Genomic DNA, 23,966 nt, shown 5'->3' on the forward strand with positions numbered 1-23,966 from the left:
CTCTGACTCCTCTTCTCTTCTCTCTTCTTAGACTGACAAAACAGTGATTGGGATAAGCTGAACATATTAGAAACAAAGAGAACATCATGATCTGTATTACGTTCATGCAGATACAGTAAATCATTAGAAATATGTGGTCTCTTTTTGCAATTTATTGAAATAATGGTTCTCCTGTCCTTGATGAGATGGAATTTACTTATTACTGTAACTCATTATGGCAATAACATTGAATCCTGTTGCTGATGAATGTGATTTTCAATGTGGCTCATTTCTCCATGAGACAACCAATTGCAATCAATGGGTTTAATGAGATGACAGCAATGTTGTTGTAATTACTGTGTGCATGGTGTAGAAGTGAATGCATTTTCAATACGGGAACATCCTCTCTATGACAACCATTTACACAATCAATTATATATCCAAAATACACAATCCATGATATTCTGTGTGTGTGTGTGTGTGTGTGTGTGTGTGTGTGTGTGTGTGTGTGTGTGTGTGTGTGTGTGTGTGTGTGTGTGTGTGTGTGTGTGTGTTTCAATGTCTTTTAGAGGTAACAATCAAAATGAATTTACCATAGAAATTCTTGGAACAAATTGAGATGGAAATCAGCATGCTTAATCCCGTTTCTTTGAGTAGGCTACAGGTGTGGTGCAGTCAACAGTACTGTATACCTCAACTTCCTGCATCTTATATAATACAATAATTAAGATACATCTAAATCAAAATCATTTACCTATTCCTATCCTGTAGAATTCTGACATTTTTCAGAGGTACTGTATCTCCATTTTATAAACTGGACTGGAGGTTTGAGTGACACCTCACCGATATTTGATTTGGTAACAAAATGAAAACTCAAAGAAGGTGACAATAGGAATGAATGGGCCACTTAAAACCTCTTAAGCCAGACAAATTCTGCTTTAATTTAATTATTGGTTACTTTATCTCCTTGTCATGTGTAGTATGTTAGTATTGTTATGATCAAAACTTCAAGGTGGTACCTATCAAATGGCATCCTGCTTTTGCATCTGATCATTATATTTCTAATGTTATAAGCAGTTTAGTTTGAGTCTGGTTTTTAGGTGGAAATTAGTCAAATAGGGCTTTCAGCAAAAGAGGTTAATGTGCAACATCACATCATCATTTCTCTCAATGTCTATATTGTGCACTACATGATATATATGAGATAATATAGCCAACAAAATAAAAAATATATTTGAAATATATTGAATGTGAAATTAGAGATCATAAGTCACACATTTGCACAGTGTTTTCAATTGTCACCTCGTTAATTTATCATATTGTATAATACAATTAAAACATACCTTAATAGGCATTTTAAAGTTAGTCTTATGTCGGAGATGTGCTCATCAAGTACAATGTGTGTTGTTGGCAGCAACACCATATCGGCATACTCTTACTATTTTTGAATGTTGTGCAGGAAACGGGATTGATTTCCAAAAAGCACTAAATCCCTCATTAGATTGAGGACAACAGAACAGCTACAAATATTTCGTTGCTATCTGATTTCGTGCTTGGCCAATAGCCTATCAGATAAATAATCGTATTTGCAACGCCTGCATATTTTTCATTAAAAAAGTTGAGGGGAGCCTTCCACAAGAGACACAAATGATACGTAGCCTACCTTGTCTTCTGTATTTATGAACGTTGAACATGCAAAAAGAAATGTCCTCAGTTCCAAATCGTCTATTTCATAAATGTGAAATCAAAACACTTCAAATACATATGTGGTCACTTGTTTGTCTCACCGGTCGTATGAGGAAATAATGCTCATAGACTGCTCTTTTATGTGGATGGAGGCGCAGACATGCGCCACCGTTGGAGAGGTTTCGAGACCTCCTCTCGTCCAACAACGTTCTTGCAGAGCATATTTTCTCTCATTTAACATGCCATATAGAATATATAACAATGTGCTACATGCTGGCACAAGGTGTTATTCTCGGAGGTCAGTTATCTTCAGCATTTATGACATTTTGACATTTTGACATTTTTATCCATAGTGACTTACAATAGTTAATGATACCCGATTTATATTGCTTGACAGTTCTGGGGGCTCATTTTCTGGGTGTAATTACAGGCAATTAAGTTGAGCCGCAGGACAATCGATCTGACAGCAAAGCAATCACTGATTGAACTGAGAAGGAAAATAATATGTTTTGAAAGTGTTATGCCTTAGAAGAATCGAACCCTTTTCAACATTTCAAAATGCTGCAACACAACAAAGATGGAATAAAAAAACGACTCAAACATACTGCTACCTATAGGGACTCAAAGTACTGTACTGCATTAGCTCATTTCCATTGACTGATGCAATGAATACTGGTTGTGACTGGTTCACAATTGGTATGTTCATTTTTACCTAGCTTTTTACTATGGGTGTGAATTGTATTCATTTTATCTTATCTAGTCGAGGCCTAGAAAGTCTGCTGGGATATACAAACTACAAGACAAGACAAATGGCCCAACTGGTCTGTTTTCTGAGAAATCCATTAATTTCCTTGTATCCTCAGTTAAATTGCTCTGTGGTTAATTTTCAACTTGTGGACAGTTGATTGAGACAATTGTGGGTTTCTGGCCACCTGTAAGACTACCTCCTTCTTTGTGTGTGTCCGTTTCAAAGGTCATGCATTGTTCTGCACAATATAGAGCCTATGAGGCAGAAGAGAGGGAGAGACTCTGCCAGGGCAGTAGACAGTTGGACAATAGCAGGCACCCATTATACACTTCAATTGGATTTGAGGTGGATGGGGTTGATTGAACATTCAGCAAGGAGAAGGTACTCTCTCTCTCTCTTTCTCTCTCTCTGTGTGTGTGTGTGTGTGTGTGTGTGTGTGTGTGTGTGTGTGTGTGTGTGCGTGTGTGTGCGTGTGTGTGTGTGTTTGTGTGTGTGTTGAAGAGTGGTATACTGTATACAGAACAGTCTTGACCGACCAATCTCTCCACAAATCGATAAAACACAAAGGCTGAATGACAGACCCAAAAAGGGTAAAAAAAGAAAGAAAAAAAGGATGTCATATACTGTAGATTTGATTAACTCAGTATAAAGGTTTATTAATGGTTTCATATTTACATACAGATGAATACCAAAATAACATATTGTACATTGGATTTATTTCTCCTGTCTAATTCTGACTACCGAGAGTAATGTTAGCATTTGCTTGGTACGAGACTGCCCTCGTGTGGTCACATGTGCAATACCTCGCTTGTTTGAACATGAAGCAGGAAACTCCTCTTATTTCTTGTCAAAATGAAAGCAGGGTCAAATTAAAGTTTGTTTATCTCCTAGTCTAGATTGACAACTGAGGTATTGAAGCAGAAACAAAAGCAGTGTCTCAATCTTCAACTATCAATATAGTGCTACTCTACAAGCCCTGAAGAATGTAAATGAAGTATTTTACCATCTTTAAATAGAAACATGTTAATCTTCTTTTTTTTCATGCATTTTTTCATGTTTAATTCTGTATTTTCTTATGTTGATAATGGGAGAGTATTGAATACACCTTGAGCGAGTACTGAATACAAGTTAATTCTATACAAATATACCTAATAGAAAGAGAGTGAATCCATGAACCTAGATGTTCAGACTGCTGATCTCAATTTCTCCTGCCTTCATCGGTCATGTTCTCCAACGCCTGCTCCCTGACTCCTTGCCGCTCCACAGAATATTGGAATATTCCCATCCTAACCTCTCTCACCTGGTGTTACAGAATGTAAAGAAAATGTCATGAACATGACTAGTTTGAAGGTGTGAAGACGAATTGCACAGGCTGTACAGAATGTATGCTCTGTCTATGCACTATACTAGGGTGCACAGTGATAAAACCCAATCTACAACACAATCCTGGCAATGAATGAACAATATATCACATACTTACATCTTTGTGTTCTTTTTTAAATGGTGGTTTATTATATGTGTGGGTCTTTCTTCCCTCTAGGGGAGGAATCATTTCCATGGATTATACAGTTGTAAAATAACAAAATTGTGCCTCAACAGACCAAATACCTATCTTATAACCTCTCTATTTAAGAGGTTACATCTCAGATTCAAATAACACAGCGGTGCTGATAGGGCTGGAGAAATGTAAAAAGAAATGTAAATGTTTGTGTTTCTCAAACTCATTGACAAAGCTAAGGATGCGATGACTGACCTTCCATGAGATCAAATTAGTTACAGTTTGAACCATGTTTTGAAGCTATACAGTGTCTGTTTAATATGACATGTTGTGTTGGCATGATCATTAGCAACTGTCAGAGAAACTACATTAGTATGGTTACTAGAAGCCTTCTGTCACCTGTCCTGTGTGGGATGACTGTACGTCCTCCGGTCTGGAGGTCAGTCGGGTGAGGTTAGGAAGCTGAGGGTCAGAGAATGAATCAGAGACCCTCTGAGCTGGGTCTGACTGTTGGGTCGGTAGGGTGTGGCTCAGGTCCGTGTGAGACGCTAATGTGTCAGTGGTGGGGAATGTGCCAGGAGGGCAAAGGATGGAGGAGGCTGGTAGACCTAGCAGATAGCCCATGGAACTAACAATGAGCTGTGGGCTGCTGTGGGTAGTGGACAGGTTTTTCTCAGGGGAAGAGGGGGATTGGGGATGCGGAGAGTTTCTCTTCCCTTCAGATTTGGCAGCTACAGTAAACAAAATGAGCAGGGAACAAAATATCAATAATCAAGTTATCAGCCATTTGAAATGCATTTGCACATGCACGCACACATAAAGGGGCAATGAATTAACTGAATACACTCACTCACATCTACCTCAATCCCTACCCATAAAACACACATACACAGACAGAATACAAATGGAAGATGAGGTACCAGAACTTACACTTAGACTGAAATGAGGGGGAGAGAGTGCCTTTGGTGTTTGGGCTATTTCTTTTAGATGGGGTGTTCTGGGAGGATGATGCATTTGGTATAATCGTTTTAGAGGTAGTGGATTTGTGTGCTTTAAGCCCCCCCAGTCCTTTAGTGGCCTCGTTTTTCTTGCTGCTATATCCATCTTTACAATGATGTACCATGCTTGGCTTTGTTGCTGTGAGATTCCTCACTGGAGTAGAGAGACAGAGCCTCTCCCTCTCACCTGGAGATATTGAAGCAAGAGAGGAGCCATTACTCTGACCACTCCTGCTCTGAGATGTACTCTCATGATGAGATGTCTCGCTCTTTGTGGCAGGGATTGAGTTTTGATTCCCCTCTCTCCCTTTCACAGGGGTACTTCTGTGGGTCTGAGGGACCCCTATGGGTTTGCTCTTGGAAGGGCAGACCTTTGGTCTGGGTGTGTCTGGTTTATGGAAACACTGTCTTATCTTGACATCTGAACCCTTTATGAGTTTTCCCTCCAGGTTGTTAGAGGTGCTTGGGGTGGGCCGCTTGAATGGGTTCACATGACTCTTGTGGGAAGGGGTCTTAGATAGTACATGTGTGTCCACATGAGCCTTGGACATTGGGTTTGATTGTTTGGTCACTACAGGTTTCTCCTGATGAAGGCCTATAGAGCCTGGTGCAGGCTTCTGCTCTCTGTCTCTACAGCTGGGAAGTGGGGGTTTAACTTTCCTCCCAGTATCCTCCTTCAGCTTTGCTACACAAACAGTGTTTGAAGAGCCTTTTGGGATAGAATGAGTGTCTCTGGAAGAAATCTTGTTTGGCCGGCTCCCCCCAGCACTGGGGGTTTTGGTGGATAGAGCATCTTGTGAGACTGCAGTGCTTATAACACTCTGTGGTGTGGGTGGTTTCTTAAAATTAGTTTTCTGTTTGTGCTTCTCTGATGATAAAGGGATCTTCACTGAATCAGGGGTTGCAGGTGTTGATGGAATCAAGTTAGACACCTTTGTTTTAGGACATGTTTCAGTATCTTGGCAAGCCTTGAGTTTCTGTGGTATGGTAGTTGAATGAGTAGATGTCTTACATGGTGACTTCTCACTGTTTTTATGAACATGCCTTTTTTTGCTCTGTGTTGCCTCTTTGAGGAAGGAAATGAAGGAGGGTGGGGTTGGTTCACTTTGAGCAGTTGAGGGAACATCAGGTTGGACTTGGATAAGTTTCAGTCTCGGCAGTGGGATAGTTTGTTGACTCTTACATTTTTTCAGAGATGAAATGGGATTTGCATCTGATGTTATGGAAGAACATGTCTTTGTAGTTTTTTTCAGTGTTGAAGGCTTTTTTACATTCATATTTCTGTCGACCTCAGATACATCTTCCTTACTTGTCTCTGCTACATTATTAAACATGTCTGGGTGTGGAGTTTTAACAATGTTGTTAGCTTTACATCTTGCTGGTGAGCGGGTCTCCACATCTGTACTTTTGGCCCTGATGCCTGCAGCTTTGGCTGGAGATGAAGCACTCTTCTCCATCATAGATGTCTGGATGGTGCCCTCTCTCTGAAAGGTCTTTGAAGCTTGGCGGAGGGGGGTGCTAGGGGCACTAGAGGTCAATAAATGAGTACGTAGTGGGGTGCTAGGGGCACTGGACGAGCATACCTGACTACGTAGGGGGGTGCCAGGGGCACTGGAGGTAAATGAATGGGGGTAGAGTGGGGTGCTGGGGGCAGTAGAAGGGGTACTGTTGGAGAAAGGGAGGGAGAATAGTGGAGTGTTTGGAGGAGTGCTGGAGCAGGGAGCAGGGCGGGTAGGAGTCGTGGGAGCTGCAGGGGTGGACGATTGGACGACACAGGATGGGCTTAGGAGAATGCTGCCATCAGATGCTGGGGAGGCAGAACTACTGCTGTCAAGCTGGCGACGCCAAGATCGGCGGTTGAATCTCCTTGCTCCTTGGTTGGGCGGCATGGGGCCTTTCTCTGACTGTGGGCTCCTTTTCCTTTTCCTCTTCCTGCCCTGGTAGAGGTTACAGCCAGGCATTACCTTCCCACCACACAAAGGACCGGAGCGTTTCGCCAGATCACCAGACCAACCTGCTATCAAATGGGAAGCAAGGAAATAAGTATTATAATTTTCCTAAATACAATCATTATCATTAGCTCAAGACAATATAATTGAATATAAACAATGGAGTTAATATGCAAAAGAGATAATGGCAGATAGGTTGGTAATGCACAAAAAAGACTATGATTCTTGATTTCTCAAATGTCCCTACCTTTTTCATCAAAATCCCTATTTGATGTCTCCTACGGAAAAAAGAGTGAGAGAAGATTGACCTTACTATGAGAGCCAATGTTCAGTGTGATGTTTGTTCAGATGTTTGTTCAGATTGATTTTCAAATGAATAATCCTCTCAAGTTTCTGCCTTCAGCATTGACCTTTGGTATAAGCTCAATGAAATATAAAATGAGTAAATGACAGACGTCTTACTTTCATGCAAAGCTGATGAAGCTTCCACTTGTGATGTTTCATCTTCTTCTCACTGTGCAGAGCCTGGTACCATTTCAACTGGTACCTGTAACGGTGGGTGAGGTAGGCAGGGGGGGTGCGTCGGGATAGGGGTCGAGAGGGGGACGGGGATGAGACAGGCGAGGGGGACGTCTCAGGGGTGAGCAACTGCATGGCCCTTACACAGCGGAACAGGGAGCCACCATCCCCTTCTCCTTCCGCATCTCCAGCCTCAGCACCCTGCACCATAGTATAAGATCTATGGGAGTCGATAGAGTCTAGGGGGGTCTGATGTGCAGAGGGGGGCAGCTTACATGTGGGTGGTCTGGGTGTGAGGGGCCTATTCATCCTGCCCTGTTCAGCCTGACCACCAGGGGGTTTCCTCTGCCTTGTAGTGTCTGGCCTCCCTGAGATCAGACGCTGGGTTGCCGCAGGACGGGTGAACTTCACTTGTTTATTAGTAGAGCTGGGGGTATGTCTCTTATGGATGAACTGCTGTGCTGGACGAGATCTACGACGCATAGGACGGGCTCTAGTGTATTTGGTCAAAGGTTTAGGATAGGGTTCTCCTTTCCAATTTGACATCACTGGCATAACAATCTTTTTCTTAGCTGACAGATCATGGTGCAGAGGGGTATATCTTCTTGAGCTACTAGGGCCCGATGGAGGAAGTGGATTGGGCAGCATGGGGGTAGTAGACATCCCCTCTCCTGCATCACCGGATGAATGGAAAGCTGGACAAAGAAATGTAAACCAGAACAATCTCTGTAGTAAATTGATATATCTAGCAACAGACAATCAGTACAAAAACAAGTATTGATTGTCAAATTCGAATAATTATTGGTTTTCCCAGGGAGAGCTGTATGAAAAATATTATTAATGAAATATTAATGACAGACAGACTCATGAATAGATTCATAAAAAAAAGATCCTCACCAGCTAAATGTAAACTCTCCCTCACATTGCCTTCCTCTTGGATGCTAGAAAAGCAGTTGTGAGATTAGGCCTACTTAATTGTTGAACTAGGCTAATACCAAAATGTGGCAAGCTATACAGTTCTATTATAGCAAGCTCGTTGTTTCGCTTCTCGAGCAATATGTCAACAAAAACTCGACACGAGTTTTAAAAGGCCAGTTTGAGTGGCTAGCAATATCATCATGTAGCGAACAATTCACAAAAGTGATGGGCATAACTGTGTTCAGACCCACCTTTTCCCCTTCTTTGGCTGAGAATATTCTTGATTCATTTTAGCTGAGATGAGCTAGCTAAAGAAAGAGGGACCTTAATCAACGGTTTCTTTGAAAAATGCTTTAAAGCGCGAGCTGATTCTCCAACAGAGTTCGTTTTGCTTGCCTGTTTCAGAACTAACTACTACCCAGCGACGTGTGGCGCTGTCCAGTGCTGAAACAGACTGCAAGTTGCCAACATCCCCTGACAATTATACAGTACAACTGAAATACACTTCATACCCTCCTCTCCAGATAAAAAAAGAGACAGCAAAAAAAGTAGTCTTAAGAAAGCTCATACAAAATCTAGAAATTATGGATTTTATTTGCTAAGCAGCATTTTCCATTCAACATTGCAATGCAAGAACGAACACGCATAAAGCAAATTGATCAAGTCAGGTTCAGATAAAAGAGCGCTATAACTTAGTATCATAATGTTAATGTATCTATCGCATTTTCTGGCTACAAGATAACATCCACAACTGTTAATACATGAATATTACAATGAATATTACAATATAAATGCCTTCATTTAGAATATTAACAATCGTTTATTACACATTTACAATCCCATTGCCAATCTCTCAAATTAACAAAAATAAATAATGCACAATTTGAAGCAGGAGTAAAACAATACAGTAGCGGGAAAGGGACAAGAAATTAGAATCCCAAATATTTTTAAAATGAGTTTTGACAACAAAACTTAATTACACTATTTAAGTATGTGATTATTTTTCCCATTTTATATTCAGCTGCATTTTTCCAGTCTTTCTACTGGCCTGTATGTATAAAAAAAAAAAGTAATCGAAAGGTAATTGAGAGGTTATGTACAATCAACTGTAATACAGATTCTATAACACTTTAAAATAGGGTCAAATATTCACTCTTTCTTAGCAGGGGGAATAGTTGTCTAAGGGAAATCACATCAAAATGACCTCCACAAATATAGGTGTTTGTCATCCTCTTTTACATGTGACATTGATGATGTCTCCTGCAAACAAAGGAAGGACTTTTAAGACACTGAGGTTTATGACTATTTCACTACTGTACATAAATACTCTAATAGTAGAAACCCATGTGTGTCCAAGCATTGACTCATGCAGCCTTAAAAGGACTTAAAGTTGGACTTACTGCACAGTCCCTTCTGCCCTCTTCATACCCAGGAGTCTAGGGGTGGAGGTTTGCGGTCCACCAGACCCACTGCAGGCCTCCCAGCCCTGATAAAGTGCTTCCTCTCTGGGATACTCTGCAACAAAAAGGGTGCAAGTGCATGACAACGGATGTTAGAAAAGTTGACCACAGTATACTGGCAACTAATGAGAAATATTATGTCTTTTACAGATGTTCTTTGTACACCAGTATATACCAGTTGTGTTTTCTTTGTTACTTGTGACTGTGCAATTTTAGCCGACTCAGATATGAGCTTTAAGAAAGTGAGCAGCCTCAGTTAAACTGTTGACCGAACAGAGTCCATCTGATGGTCAGGTTTACCTGGAGAGGCTCTCTCTCCATCATGAGGCCTGGTCCATCACCCAGTCTGTCACTCTGATCTATAGGGGAGTATCCATCTGCAGAAAGCCATCAGTGAGAATAAAGCCACATCACCTTCACATGACAAACTCAAGGTAAGGCACACACAGACAAAACATTTTCAGATAAAGCAGTAGTGCATTGTACAAGTGCTTAGTGGTGCTTTGTTTCCTACGGTATGCTATCGTCTTGCTGACCTTGGTTTTTCTCCATCAGCGGCAGAGTGATGTCATCATAGCCAGGCTTTCCATTCTTGGATTTCTTTGGCATTCCAGTCGTTGTTGGCTTTTAGATGAAAAAGGCGATGCAAGATTATGACCAGATTGTTATATACTGTGCTCAGATATAATACAAATCCATCCATGTACTTGGTAACTCATTTGGACATTGTAATACATGGAGAATATATTAAATAGCATGCCATACCTTGAAGTGGCTCTTGTTCCAGCCTGCCTTGAAGAGACTAGGTCTCAGGTCCTTGTAGGCCCACACAGTCTGCAGCACATGGGACGCTGCTTTGGTCTCGCGTACAGATTGGCTGGTCACAACATGAAAGAAAAAAACGGAGGCAGCATGAAGGAGACGACAGTGTGGACCGAACATCTACTCTTGACAAAACTAATTCAACCCCAAAACAACTCTCACAACTAATTCACTAGTCTGTGTTTGCCCACCTTGGCTCAGGCTTCATCAGATTCTGTGTGTCTCTAAGCTACTGGCATTTCCATATGCTTGGGATCGCAAGTAAGAAATGAGATACATTGGGAGTTATGACATTTTATATACCTCGTCTTGTTGATGGCTACCAGTTTCTGGATGGCGTGACCCTGTGTGAGGGCACGGGCATTCTCAGGGCTGTCTGTAATGATCTCATGGACAGTGTTCAAAATGGCCACCACTGTGTCGCCCTCCAGGTTCTTTGCTGGCCGCTGCTGGCCACATGGCAGGTTACTGACTAGATCCCTCATAGCATAGCTCCCTGTGAAGCAGAACAACAAAATCATACATCTGTGCGTGTGTGTGTGTGTGTGTGTGTGTGTGTGTGTGTGTGTGCGTGCGTGCGTGCGTGCGTGCGTGCGTGCGTGCGTGCGTGCGTGCGTGCGTGCGTGCGTGCGTGCGTGCGTGCGTGCGTGCGTGCGTGTGTGTGTGTGTGAGTGAGTGAAAGGGGGGGGCGGGGTGGAGATGAGGTCTACCTATGAGGTCTTTGTTGCGTCGATCTATGGCCAGGTTGCGGAGAGCAATAGCTACAGCTCGGACCACTTTATCAGCATCTGAACGCAGGAGCTCCACTAGAACAGGCAGACCTTTCTCCTTCCGCACTGTAGCCCGGATGTAACTTGACCACTATGAGCAAAGACAGAGAAGAGAGACAGAAGAATAGACTGATAAACACTCCTCATGTTCCCTACACCCTCTCTCTCTCACACACACACACATGCACGTGTTGCTTTTAGTAATCCTCTCATTTCACAATGAATGAACCTCATAATAGCTATAGCCACAATTCTGTATAACTCATATAATAACCTCACAGTGCCCACAAACTGAATTGCACAAACTGTGCAGTAAAATGGATACTCTCCCATTGCCCCCCTACTCACAGCCCAGTGTCCTGCAGCGAGGTTCTGCAGGGCTCCAGCCGCTGCCTCCAGGGTGTTGTGATTCTGACTGCGTGTGAGGAGAGAGAGGTAAAGCCTCACCACCTCTGGCTGGTACAGCAGCTCCAGACCTTCAAAGAGAGAGGGAGAGAGAAACAGATCTACAACCACCAGAAAACAGAAAATGATCAGACTAATTGGAACTGACACCGTCAGACACTGAGGATTCTCCATACCACCATTCACCAGATGGAGAATCGGCAACCAGTAGACACAGTACAAACACAGACCCAGAGGACATGAAACATGAAAGCTAGCACAGTCCAAACCTTCAAATGAAACACCTATGCGGTATAATTGAGGGCTGTGCAGTGTGTTTTTTGGAAGAGAGTGTACTGTTCCAGACAGCTTGGTGATTTGAGGCCAAATTTAGTGGATAATGATGCGACTGTATGTGCAATTTCCTCTTTCACTCATTCACTCTATTCATTATTTATTCTCTTGCAAACAGGCAGTGGTTTATTTTCCTCCATTGGTCCAGTCCCATGGGCAAAGCACAGCAAGACACAGATTAAAGATGAATCCAACACCTGCAGCCTGCTTTATAGAATGCAGATATGAGGCTTGCACAGTTATACAGCTCCAAATTATTGTTGACATAATATATAATAATAATTCATGTTATGAATATCAGAGGGCATACATAATGTAAAAAAATGTCATGTAAAAAATGCCCTAAATTTAAGTCTGGTGTGAGGTGTGAGGAACTTTCAGTTCATTGGGTATTAGAAATCCAGATAAGAAAAAAATCCAGATAATAACCCAAATGTTTTCTCAAATTTTATTTGCAGACACCCCCTTGTTACAATGCAGGTATGCTTTCAAATTATGAATGGATACAGTACAGGGGGGCTCTAACTCAACAGAGCTTAACAGAACCAGCTCTGCTTTTCTTAGAAATCTATCGATGTACAGTACTGTATCCCCCACTGGCTGGAGTACAGAAGGATGAGAATACTCAGGAATTCTGTTTCAGACTGTCCTCCATTGGTTTTACATATTCAGCCAGCGGAGGTCATTAGGCGGCTTATGTGTTGGCTAATCCTGACCTAGGACTGTAGCCTGCTTATCACAATGATTGCAGCCGCTGGCAGGAGCGTGGGAGGCCAGTGCAGTCAGACATAGTTTTGTGGAGTCTGTGGAGAGTATGGACCTGTATTAGACTACACATGTCCATCCATAGCCCTGTGCTTATGATATCCGCAGATCTTTCATACTCTCAGGTGGGCTCTGATGGGCCATGACAAAACCTCAAAACCGTCAATTTCACATGCTATTTTTATCTGAAAACATGTCATACCTCACAGTGTGTTCTACGTCTGAGTATCTGATCCTATTCAAGCCACAGTAGCAATTCAGATTTTCAGTCAGAGCTGCTAAGATGTCAATTCAGATGTACTGACCTCTGTCTGTTCAGTTATACAACTGTCTCACTAAGGTATTACTAACCTGGTCCACAATGCTGCATTTCAATGAATAGAGAAGACCCCTACCAGCCACCTAGAGCATCACCCAGAGAATGCAAATGTATGACCAAAGCACATTATTGTATTTCAAACAGAGAATCAACTAGGCTGGCTTATAACCATCATTCACACACTTCATTAACTTTATTTATTAAACATTCACATTATTTAAAAAAATGCTTTCAGTAATCCTCTCATTTCACACTGAATGTAAGTCATAATGGCTTTCCATAATTCTATGTAACTCATATAATAATCCCCCGCCCACACACATACACACACACACACACACACACACACACACACACACACACACACACACGTTGTCATGGCAACAACAAGCAACCGCATACCTTTTATTCAGTAGAACACGTATTACACAAATAATAATTCAGTTCCTTCCCTGCCTTCTGCTTCTGTTTCTTGGTGTTAGTCCTCACCTCAGCTCCTCCTCACAACTCTCCTCATTAAACCTCACACTCTAATATCTCTACATGGAATATGAAATGAAAAGACTTGAGGAATTTCGCGAAAGTTGAAAAGGAGTGGAAGAGTAGAATGCATCAATCAGTGTCATGCCAAAGGCAAGCTTTGTAAGCCTTGGGAATGCTTTATCAAGTTCAAGTGATTGACCCACAGATTACCTCTAAAGATGATTCTTACCTTTCATTGGTTCTGTGCGTTTGGGTATATCCAGAGTGCCATATTTTTTGTCACTGGGTCCATTTTTCAAACCTAGACAACACACGCACGCACGCACGCACGCACGCACGCACGCACGCACGCACACACACATACACACACACACACACACACACACACACAAACTGTTAGCACAATTGCAATGAAATTCAATTTTAAATGAAATGTGGAGAATGTTAAAAGTCATGCTGCCAATGTTTTCAGTACTAAGAGCAGAGACATGACAGAGAATAGAAATAGAAAATAGAAGAGAAAACCTCAAGGTCCTCTATTGAGAATCCAGATAAAGCATGAAACTACAGAAACAGACTTACTTTGATTGAACCACTCCTCTTTCGAACGGTGATGTAATGGGACAAAGAAGAAGTTATGATTAATACTAGAATTGCAACAATGCCACCAGCCCCACCGTGTGGCAAAATGCTATCATGGCACTGTAATGGGATGCTGTTATTAAGGTATGTACAATTTGCAAAATGCTTAAGTGAAATGGTTCAATAGTTTGTATTATGTAACTGTATGTTTGCTGCAGTGTCACCATAAAACACAATGTAAACATACCCATTCCAGAGTAATCCTGAGATAAGGCGACTATTCTATCCTACTACATCATTGGCCTATTACATGACCTTGTCAACCAGCTAAATTGTTCTAATCTAGCGTCATCATGAAGTCAAATCCATCATGTTCACCAACCTTTGGCCCTTTTCCCCCCAAAACAGTCCGCTTCATTCTTCTTCCTCTGGTGCCCACCTGATCTTGGCACTTGATTGGTCGGGGGTTCCTGAAATCGCTCTGCCCCTGGCACCTCTTTGTGGACGTGGTAAGAGAGGTTTCGCAGGATGCAGACACAGTTCTCTACTGACTGAAAAGCACACACAACAATACACTGATTGTACTGTAGATAGCAAGGGCTCAGAGCACAAACAGGCTCTGATTCTCTATCTGCCTCTCCAATAGCCTGGCTCCAGAACACTATGCTTTGGTGACCTCTGACCTCTATGACTGAAATAGTTGTCCAAAGCACATAGCAGCTGTTGCCATGCTACCTCTCATTTGTATTCTGTCTTTCATACTTTTGGTTGACTATCTACTATAATTATCTCCACTCTGTGGCTTAAGTGTTTTAGCTGTGGATGTTGTATTAATTTCATGTTGCAGTCTGTATTGTCATATTTCTCTACCTTATTGTCAGTCTCCTTGTTGGCGACGGCTGACTGTAATGCATGGAGGAGAGCGTCCACCAGTCCTTCACACTCCCGCAGCCTCTGCCTGGCCTCAGCCCCGTCTGAGCTCACATTCCTGGAGGAACAGGTTGGTCAACAAACACCCAGTAGCTACTTAGAAAATACATAAAGGGGCAATCTGGGATTCAAAGAATGGGGCTCGAGAAATGTTATTTCAAATTCATAGACGGAGCTATAGATGCAAGGACTGGGTATTGATTAGAGCGAAATTATAGTTTTAACCATGTTTTGAAGCTATACATTGTTTCCAAACAAAGCTTACATTTTGCGTTCTGATGGGGTAAGACAGCTGAACTAAGCTCACGAGGCATTTATAAGTTAGTAAATTCTTCAAGAATCAATAGCTATGTATATCATTTAGTCGAGAAATAGATGTACCAATCCGAGATTGCTCCTTTAAACATAAATTTTTTGGGACCAGCCCTATTTTAGCTTACCAGATCTTGTAGTTCAACCTATGTGGCTTCCATACCTCAGACATCCGGAGGTGTTCTTGAAGACGGTGGTCCATTCTGTCTCCTTGGGTCTGGAGTGTTCAGTGATGTCTCTCCTCCAGCCAGAGTGTGGGATTATGACTTCATCAGTCAGTGTCTGGAGCCCGTGGTTGATGACCATCATCTTTAGGGGCTCATGAGAGGAGAGGTTCCACAGGGTCCCTATGGAAAAGAATACAAAGTATGGTATATAGGTTAACTTCTCTCTTCTATGGTGGTTGACTGAAAAAGGCTACAGAGTAACTGGTTGTGTGTTCAAGTTGACTCCTTATCACTGCTAGTTCTATCATGTTCAGAACTAGCCTGTCATAGCCTGACTGTACCTGTAGCCAGCTCTCTGACCTCCATGTTACTGGACTTCCTCAGCAGTCTGACCAGGGCAGGGATGCCATCACAGTTCTTGATGGCCACCTTGTTCTGGTGGTCTTTTCCATAGGAGATGTTGCGCAGGGCTCCGCAGGCTTTGCGATGGACCTCTGCTTTGGGGTGGTCCAGCAGCCCCACCAGCGCGGGCACCCCCTTCAGCTGCCTGACGTCTTGCTTGATGCGGTCGTTCTCGTAGCACAGGTGCTGAAGGTAGGCAGCTGCGTTGGACTTGACCGGGTCCATGGGGTGACTGAGCATGGTGATGACTTCCCGCAGGTTGGGGTCCCTCCAGCGGGGGTCTTTACGGAAGCTGTCCAGGCTGACCATGCTACTGCGCTTGTGGGGGAACTGTAATGTCTGAGCCCTGGCCATGGCCTGGAGGAAGGAGCCAGGGTCCTCATCCACCTGGGGCATGATGCCATCCTCATAACCACCTCTGGAGAAAGAGAGATGGAATGGAGGGTGGGTTGGAGACAGGCACATAGATTGGAGACAGGCAAAGACAGAGACAGAGAGTAGACAGAGACAGACAGTAAAAAACAATTGGGTTTTGTTGTTGAATTATAACCTTCGGATAAGCATTAGTTAGGTTCTCTGTCGTGCAATAGTCTATTTGAACTTGACAGCCTGAGTTACAGATAGAGAGAGTGGCCAGTATCCTCTGTAAACAGCTCTGTCACAGTATATGAGTTGGAGAAAGTGCTGCTGTCAGTCAGTAATATAGGTGAAACCTCCTTATTTATCGACTTGTGGCAGACTGCCTCCCCTGATTGATACCACCTGCTCCTAACCTGGGGCCCATCTCTTTCTCTGGTTCACCATGCTGACACCACAGGGACCAGCTAGTCTTTCCTGTTGGGGCCTACCGCAATGGAATTCAGTATTTGCAGTAAGCAATATTCTACTGTGTAATCTCTTACACGTACAATTTAAAAAAATAGTGTTTGTGCTGTGGATAAGGATGATGATAGTAACAACTCCTGTATGTGTGAATGCTTTTGAGGACAAAGTGTGCTTGTATGTCCTCTTTGTTAACGGTAAACTCATTAACAGAGAGGCTATTGATATTTGGGTGGCACAAATTGAATGTCCTTTCATTACTGTCTATTCTGTGAGTAAGAACTCCTTTAATGGGAATAAAAGACTCCAGTATGGATCAATACATCGCCTGCTTAAGCTGCCACAGTGCTAGCTTTGCAAGGTCATCAGTCTCATTTGCTTGGTGAAAACAAACCCACAGGTACACCTGCAGTGGAAACTAGCACCAACTATTGATTGTGAAGGTGGGAAAACTGCTGATCGATTTCTTCATCAATCACTGGGAATGATGTATCAAAGGGGTAGGGGTAGTTTTCCCAATATTATTTATTGTGAATATATTCTGTTAGATAGCTCTGCAGTCATGCTTGTGCCTAGACTAAAGTCTAACCTGGTTCTGGAGGGCTCCCTCAAGAGCTCCATGGTGGTGACAGGTCTGATCTGGTGGATTCCCCCCAGGGTGGGATAGCTGGCAGTGGGGTAGTCACACTTCATCTCCTGGCTCTCTAGCCCCCTGTCCCCTGGTCCTTCACCCTCTGGTTGGCTGCTCAGACCCATCTGACCATAGCTGTCCCTGGGGAGGGGCAGGGTGTAGTGAACCCCCGGATGGTAGTTTCTGGAGGGCCAGTAGTTGTGGAGGGAGCTGTGGTGGACACCACGAGACAGGCTGCCGTACCCAGCACACATGTCCCCCCCAAGGCCACAGAAGCTGTCAGGGAGACTATAGACGCTGTTCAATCCCTCAGGGGTCTTAGGATGGGGCTCACTGCTGGTGGTTGTCTGAGGACAGGGGAGGGTGGCGGTGGTGGTGGTGATGGTGGTGGGGACGGTGGAAAGGGTGCCAGGGGGGAGTTGGCCGTTGGTTATGGTACTAGTCTGCAGATATGGGTCATTTGGAACCATGGGAACTTGCGTCAACTGGGTAACTTGTGGGGTTGGGGTGTCTGGAGTGTCTACCTGCTCACTCCCCTGCTCCACGGCCTGAAAATAGGAACATACAGTAGTTGATCATCTTTATCTCACTGTAGGATCTACAGTCACCATACCAACCATGTCTATAGAACTACATTCTCTAGCTGCCCTGCCTCTGCTGACCACAACCACTATAACCTGTACCACCTCACGACAATCCTACCACCAAAACTGCTGTTACCACTCAGAAAGAGCAAAAATGGCACTCTTTGCTAAACATTTAACCCACCATTAAATCCACAAAAGCCACACGAGAACATGTCTACTAGGAATGATCCATCAGATTTCTGGCTTTGTGTTCCACTAGTAAATAATGAATTCTTCTTGGCTGCCAGTGAATAATGAATCTCCCCTGTTGAAAATTAGTTTAGATTGGACTCTGATGAAACACGATGAGGTCCAGCTACTGTTGAGTGGTAGAGTAAATTGCACGAAATTCAGTTAAGGGAAGTTGGCTGTAACTCTTTCACCACCACCAAGGTTACCTTCCATGATGACTTATATCTCATAACACTGTAAATATAATGTAAATGTGCACTCAGATGATTTAAATTGATGTATGTTATACAGTATATGGAAATAGTGCCCTGCCTCTACAGTAAAAACCTTTGGTGTCTTTGAATCCCGATATACACTAGCGGTTTTTCCCCAAAGAAGAATTCTGGCAGCCTCACACACAATCAGCTCAGTTCAAAAAGCTGTCTTAGCCATTAGATTTGCATGCAGTCGAATAGCAATTTGTCTTTGGCGGATGATTCAGATTAAAAACACATCATGGTTCACTAGATCTGGCATGATAAAACTATTCAACAGCAAACTGTGATTGTTTCTCTTTGCTCATGAATTATAATGCACATATATCAAATTCAGACTGCAGGGAAGGAGATTTACAGATTCTTTCAAGGCATTAGCATTACAGCGAAGTACAAGATGATTTGTGCTATGGATATCAAATCAAACTGACTGATAGCCGACTAAAGACAAGCCATAATGTTATCTCATGCAAATGCCAGCAACACCTGTAGCCTTCTGTCAACAGAATGGCAAATCAAGGTGTGACAACGTTTCCATGCATTTCCAAACACTTGCTGATTAAATAAGACATGAATTCATCAAGAAGAGCTGACTATTGGACTCCCTTTACCCCTAGTCTACCAAACACATAAAGACTGAACCTCTGTGTCCGTTTGTTGTGGTGTTTCTGTTTCCGTGCTGCTGCCATTGGTGGAGGTGACCATGGACGTGTTGGAAGTGGGCGTGTCCAGGTCGTCGTCAGCGGGCGGAGTCTCCACCAGCAGGTCTTTGGGCTCCTGTGTCACGGCCAGAGGGTAGGGCCCTTCAGAGCTCTGCTCCTACACATCAGGTACATACAGGGGAGAGAGTTACATGCAGTAGTACTGCTACACACCAAGAATAGGAGAGAGACATTAGAGAGAGAGAGAGAGAGAGAGAGAGAGAGAGAGATTAACTGAGATGACAGGAACAGTGAAAGCAGAAAAGGGTATTATCTAAATGTGTGAAGGAACTCCACCTGTTTAATTAAGCAGCGTTGGTTAGATCTCTCTTGAGAGCCTCTCTCGCCACGCTGTTCAAACTGCTGACCTTTCACTTCCCCTGCTGACTGCGTGAAATTGTTCTTTTTAAGCTCTTTCTTTCAAACATTCACCTTACTGTACAGAGTAGGGCAAAGGCTTCAATCAAACAGACTGATCTTATTGTGTGGGGAACGGCAAAATGGATGGCAAAGTGAATGTAAAATCTGGCGGCTGGGTGTCGAGAGATTTGATGTGTTATAAGAGTGCAGACTCCATTATTTAAGTTAATGAGGAGGAATGGTTTGACATGGGTACTTAGATTTAACAATGTCTATGTTAATTTACTTCAAGAAAACGCAAAAACAAAATCGTCCCTCAGAGGAATGCACTCAGCAAACCAGACTCTTTAAATTATTCAACATAAACAACTTGAAATGGGTCTGAAAACTTAACAGACTAGATTAAAGACTCGTCTAGAATATGAACATAATTCCTTCTTTTTACTCTAATCTTTCATGAAATGATAAAATCTTGATGAAGCAGCTAACTAAATGCAACTAAGCAACTAAATTAAAGTGTCCCCAGTCCTACTATGTCTGTCAACCAATCAGAACATATGTACTGGTACAAACAATCAGAACATCTGTACTTGAGGATACATAGTAGAGTCAAGAGAACTGGACTGAACCTCACTGAGGCCAGTGAAGCAGATGAAACAGGCCCAGGCAGAATAACCCAGAGTGCGGGGGTATAATGAGGGGCTAAGTCATTACTGCAATGAGGAGTTTGATTCACTCCCAGCCTCCATTTCCCAAACACAATGTCAGACATGAGAGCCACTCGTCTCCATGCAAATCAGTGAGTCAAAGAGAAGGGGAGATGAAAGACCCACTAGTGACATAGAGAGAGAAAGAGAGAGAGAGAGAGAGAGAGAGAGAGAGAGAGAGAGAGAGAGAGAGAGAGAGAGAGAGAGAGAGAGAGAGAGAGAGAGAGATGATACTGTCTTAAAAAACTGTGGAAAGGATGAATGATCGGAAGTATTGTAAAGCAGTGCCAAATGAATGGCTGGCCAGGAATAGTCATGGTATTACTGTTCTCTTGATGGAGGGATTGAGAGATGATAATAGGGTTTGATAGAAGGCTGGAGGCGGAGGTATGGCACTGTTAGAATGTCCCAGCTGTCCCTGTTTGGAATGGGCTTTCATCAGAACCCGAGCCCAGTGAAGAACCATTCCTCATTTGAATAACCCTCCCCTCTGGTGATCACTCCACATGTTCATCCATAGAACACTGTTCCAACAACCCATTGTGTTACAACCATTCTCCCAACCAAATATCCTCATCCCCAAATGTCTGCAGCCTGCACTGCTGTTTACCAATGAGATGCAGTAGGCAAGATAATATTTAAGAGGCAATGAAGCAGGAGACACAATGACACGATTAGTGTCTTGTTCCAGTCAACTCTTCTATCAAGGCTGACTGCACCACATTACATTGGAAAGCCCCACAGTCTGATCCCCTGCTGCGTGAGTTCAGATTTAGTGCCCAGCTCAAGGGCACTACAGACGCAAGCCACATTTAATACTTGTCACAAGCTCATTATAATAGATGAATCATGCAGGAGGGGTGGGGGGGACAGGGAGACGGGGGGACAGGGGGGTCAGTCATCAACTGCATGCCCTCTATTACATTATTATTACAGACCTAGGGAGACACTGCAATCTTGTTGAAATAACCATTGACGTTGTATTCACATGAACAATATATGTCTCTTTAACAAATCATAGCTGAGTGAAATGCTGAAGGTTTCAGAGGTTGACGTACAGTACAATGATGTGATGCACTAAAGTAAACACAGGCGTCATAACAGACCTTTCCAACACATGCACAGTAGAGCAGGGACCAGAGCAGGAAGTTGTCTTGTTATTGTCAAAGACGCTGAGATGCTGGCAAAGACAGGTGGATCATTGTATGACCTCACCGCACATGAACAATCCTCCTTTTTCACAGCTCAGACACAACACTGCAGGCGTTACAGGCACAATATGACAACAACAGGACATGCCAACTGCTGCTGTGCCATCAGTCTAGTCCAATGAGAAGGAGGACAGCACACATGGTTGTTTGTGCAGGGTGCCCCTGGTCAATAAACAGTTAATGACTGCATGGTCATATTTAATGTCTCTCTGACTTACAGTGGCTAACGGTGTGAGCACTGTGGAAGCGTATGCAGCATATTCCCCTGTGGGTAGTATCTCGGAACCTTCTGTCATAATGCTTCTACCAGATGATTAACACCCTCTCTACAGGCCTGCAGTACACACACACACACACACACACAGACACACACACATACCCACACACCCACACCCACACCCACACCCACACACACACCCACACACACACCCACACACACACACACACACACACACAGTACAAGATAGAGATGTTGACAGCATGTCCTTGCACACACAAGGCGACTACATCGAACAGCTCTGAGGGGAGACGTGGATGTTTTTCCCCCCTCATACAGCTTGAGGGAGGCACCCAGCGCAGCACAGCTGTGGAAGGGACTCCTGTAGGAAAAGCATCTGAGGTAAAAGAGGGAGGATAGAACAGAGAGAAGCCAATGCAAAATCACATCACTTACCTCCTTCACCTCTGCAGGCATTGCCAAATCCCTTTGATTAGCTTCCACAGATGATTGACTGAATCCGTCTCCTGTGAGAGAGGAACACTGCGGCTGTTTCTCTGCCTCTCCGCTGCTTTCTGCCTTGACTTTCCTTGCGAGCATGGAGGCAGTTCAGACATGAGCAGCCATCCTGCCTTCCTCCCGGCTCTCACTAACACACGTCCGCGCGCGTTCACACACACACACACACACACACACACACACGCACGTACACACACACACACGCACACACACACACACACGCACACACACACACACGCACACGCACACACACACACACACAGTCACACTCACACACACACACACACACACGCTCACACAGGCACACTCACATACGCACTCTCACACATTCACACAGTGAGCTCAGATGAATGCTGCACTCTCCCTCGTGAAAGAGATGCTGAATCAACAACAAAAGCAGGCAGCCTCATCCCAGCACACCCTCTCTGCTGTCATAGAAACGGTCACATCCGATGTCTGTGTTATTTGCAAGATGGTGTTTAAATAAAAATAAAAAACTGCTGAGCCCTTTATAGAGAAGGTGTTTTTGGTGAGTAGAAAGCCCTGCAATCTCTGTGCTCTCTCCTCAGTCTCCCACAGCCTTAGTCCTCTCTGCACAGGCAGAGTGAAACACACACACACACACACTCACACACACACACACACACACACAGGTTCATCTGGGCTGACAAACAGATGCAGCTGGAGCAGAGAGAAGCCTACACTAGCACAGCCCTGTCACCCACGTGCAGGACAGAGGGAGGGAGAGATGAAGAGATGGAGGGAGGGAGAGGTGGATGGAGGGAGGAGAGGAAGGACACTCTGAATGCAGCAGGCACAGAGCAGAGAGGGTGCACCCAGCATACTGAGGTAACAGCCTCAAGTTAATCCAGACTTGTTTTGCCATACACATCTATGAATTGAACAATATTTCATTTTCATATGAAATATTTATTTCCAAACAAAAATCATCAAAAATACCTTTATTTAACTACCCATTACCCTAAAGTGCTCTGTGTACATGGTACAATTGGAAGACAAGACTACTGCTACTACTAATACCCCTCTGAATTGCAAATCTAAAACAGAACATGGATGGAATGAATGGAATGAGAGAGAAAACACTAGACTAAATGATGGTTGTGGTGATCCATTTCCATACTAATTTGTTCATACTGTATACCACTCATTTGAATCTCAAAAGGAGAACTGAAATGCATGCATGTCATCAAGGATTACTGTATAATGTAACCTTATAATGATAAACATGTCTATACACAAAAAAGTATGTCCAGCCCACACAGAAATATGTAGAGTACAGCGAACGGTCATGTGCTGTAACAGCCACACATTCTGTCATACTCAGCACAACATTCCTCCACACACTCTGATTCCCACAGACTCCATCATACAGAGGCACGGTCAATGCAGTCCTTTCATCCCCACTCCATCCCACCCCCGCCCACTTCTGCGAGGCTGGGATGTGACCCATGCTAATTCATTAGGAGATTTAACATAGAGGACCCCAGGGCTTTGAAACACTGCTAATTTGAAGAGTGAAGCTCACATGTAAAGACAGCTAAGATTAACCATTGAATGGTTCTCATGACTAAACAGAATGGGTAGGTCTTGTTGACACAGGTTTCAGACAATACAGACGCGTGTCTTAAGGGATAAATAGAAATGTCAAGACCATGACCAA

The 23,966-nt window shown here is 43.4% G+C and overlaps 1 protein-coding gene across 1 annotated transcript; it reads right to left on the minus strand.

Annotated features, from left to right (window-relative positions):
• Positions 1-9,717: 9,717 nt before the first annotated feature.
• LOC310805182 (splicing regulator ARVCF-like) lies at positions 9,718-22,243 on the minus strand (the record flags this gene model as incomplete). The annotated part of the gene is made up of 16 exons (XM_083670762.1): positions 9,718-9,810; positions 10,056-10,132; positions 10,292-10,379; positions 10,521-10,632; positions 10,881-11,073; positions 11,288-11,438; positions 11,696-11,823; positions 13,882-13,953; positions 14,235-14,252; positions 14,617-14,785; positions 15,105-15,222; positions 15,640-15,823; positions 15,985-16,463; positions 17,457-18,046; positions 19,213-19,389; positions 22,223-22,243. The coding sequence occupies 16 exons, from the start codon at positions 22,241-22,243 to the stop codon at positions 9,718-9,720; spliced, it is 2,670 nt and encodes an 889-aa protein (XP_083526888.1).
• Positions 22,244-23,966: the final 1,723 nt, after the last annotated feature.

The sequence above is a fragment of the Argentina silus genome (genome assembly GCF_951799395.1).
Source record: "Argentina silus genome assembly, chromosome: 5".
Taxonomy (NCBI): domain Eukaryota; kingdom Metazoa; phylum Chordata; class Actinopteri; order Argentiniformes; family Argentinidae; genus Argentina; species Argentina silus.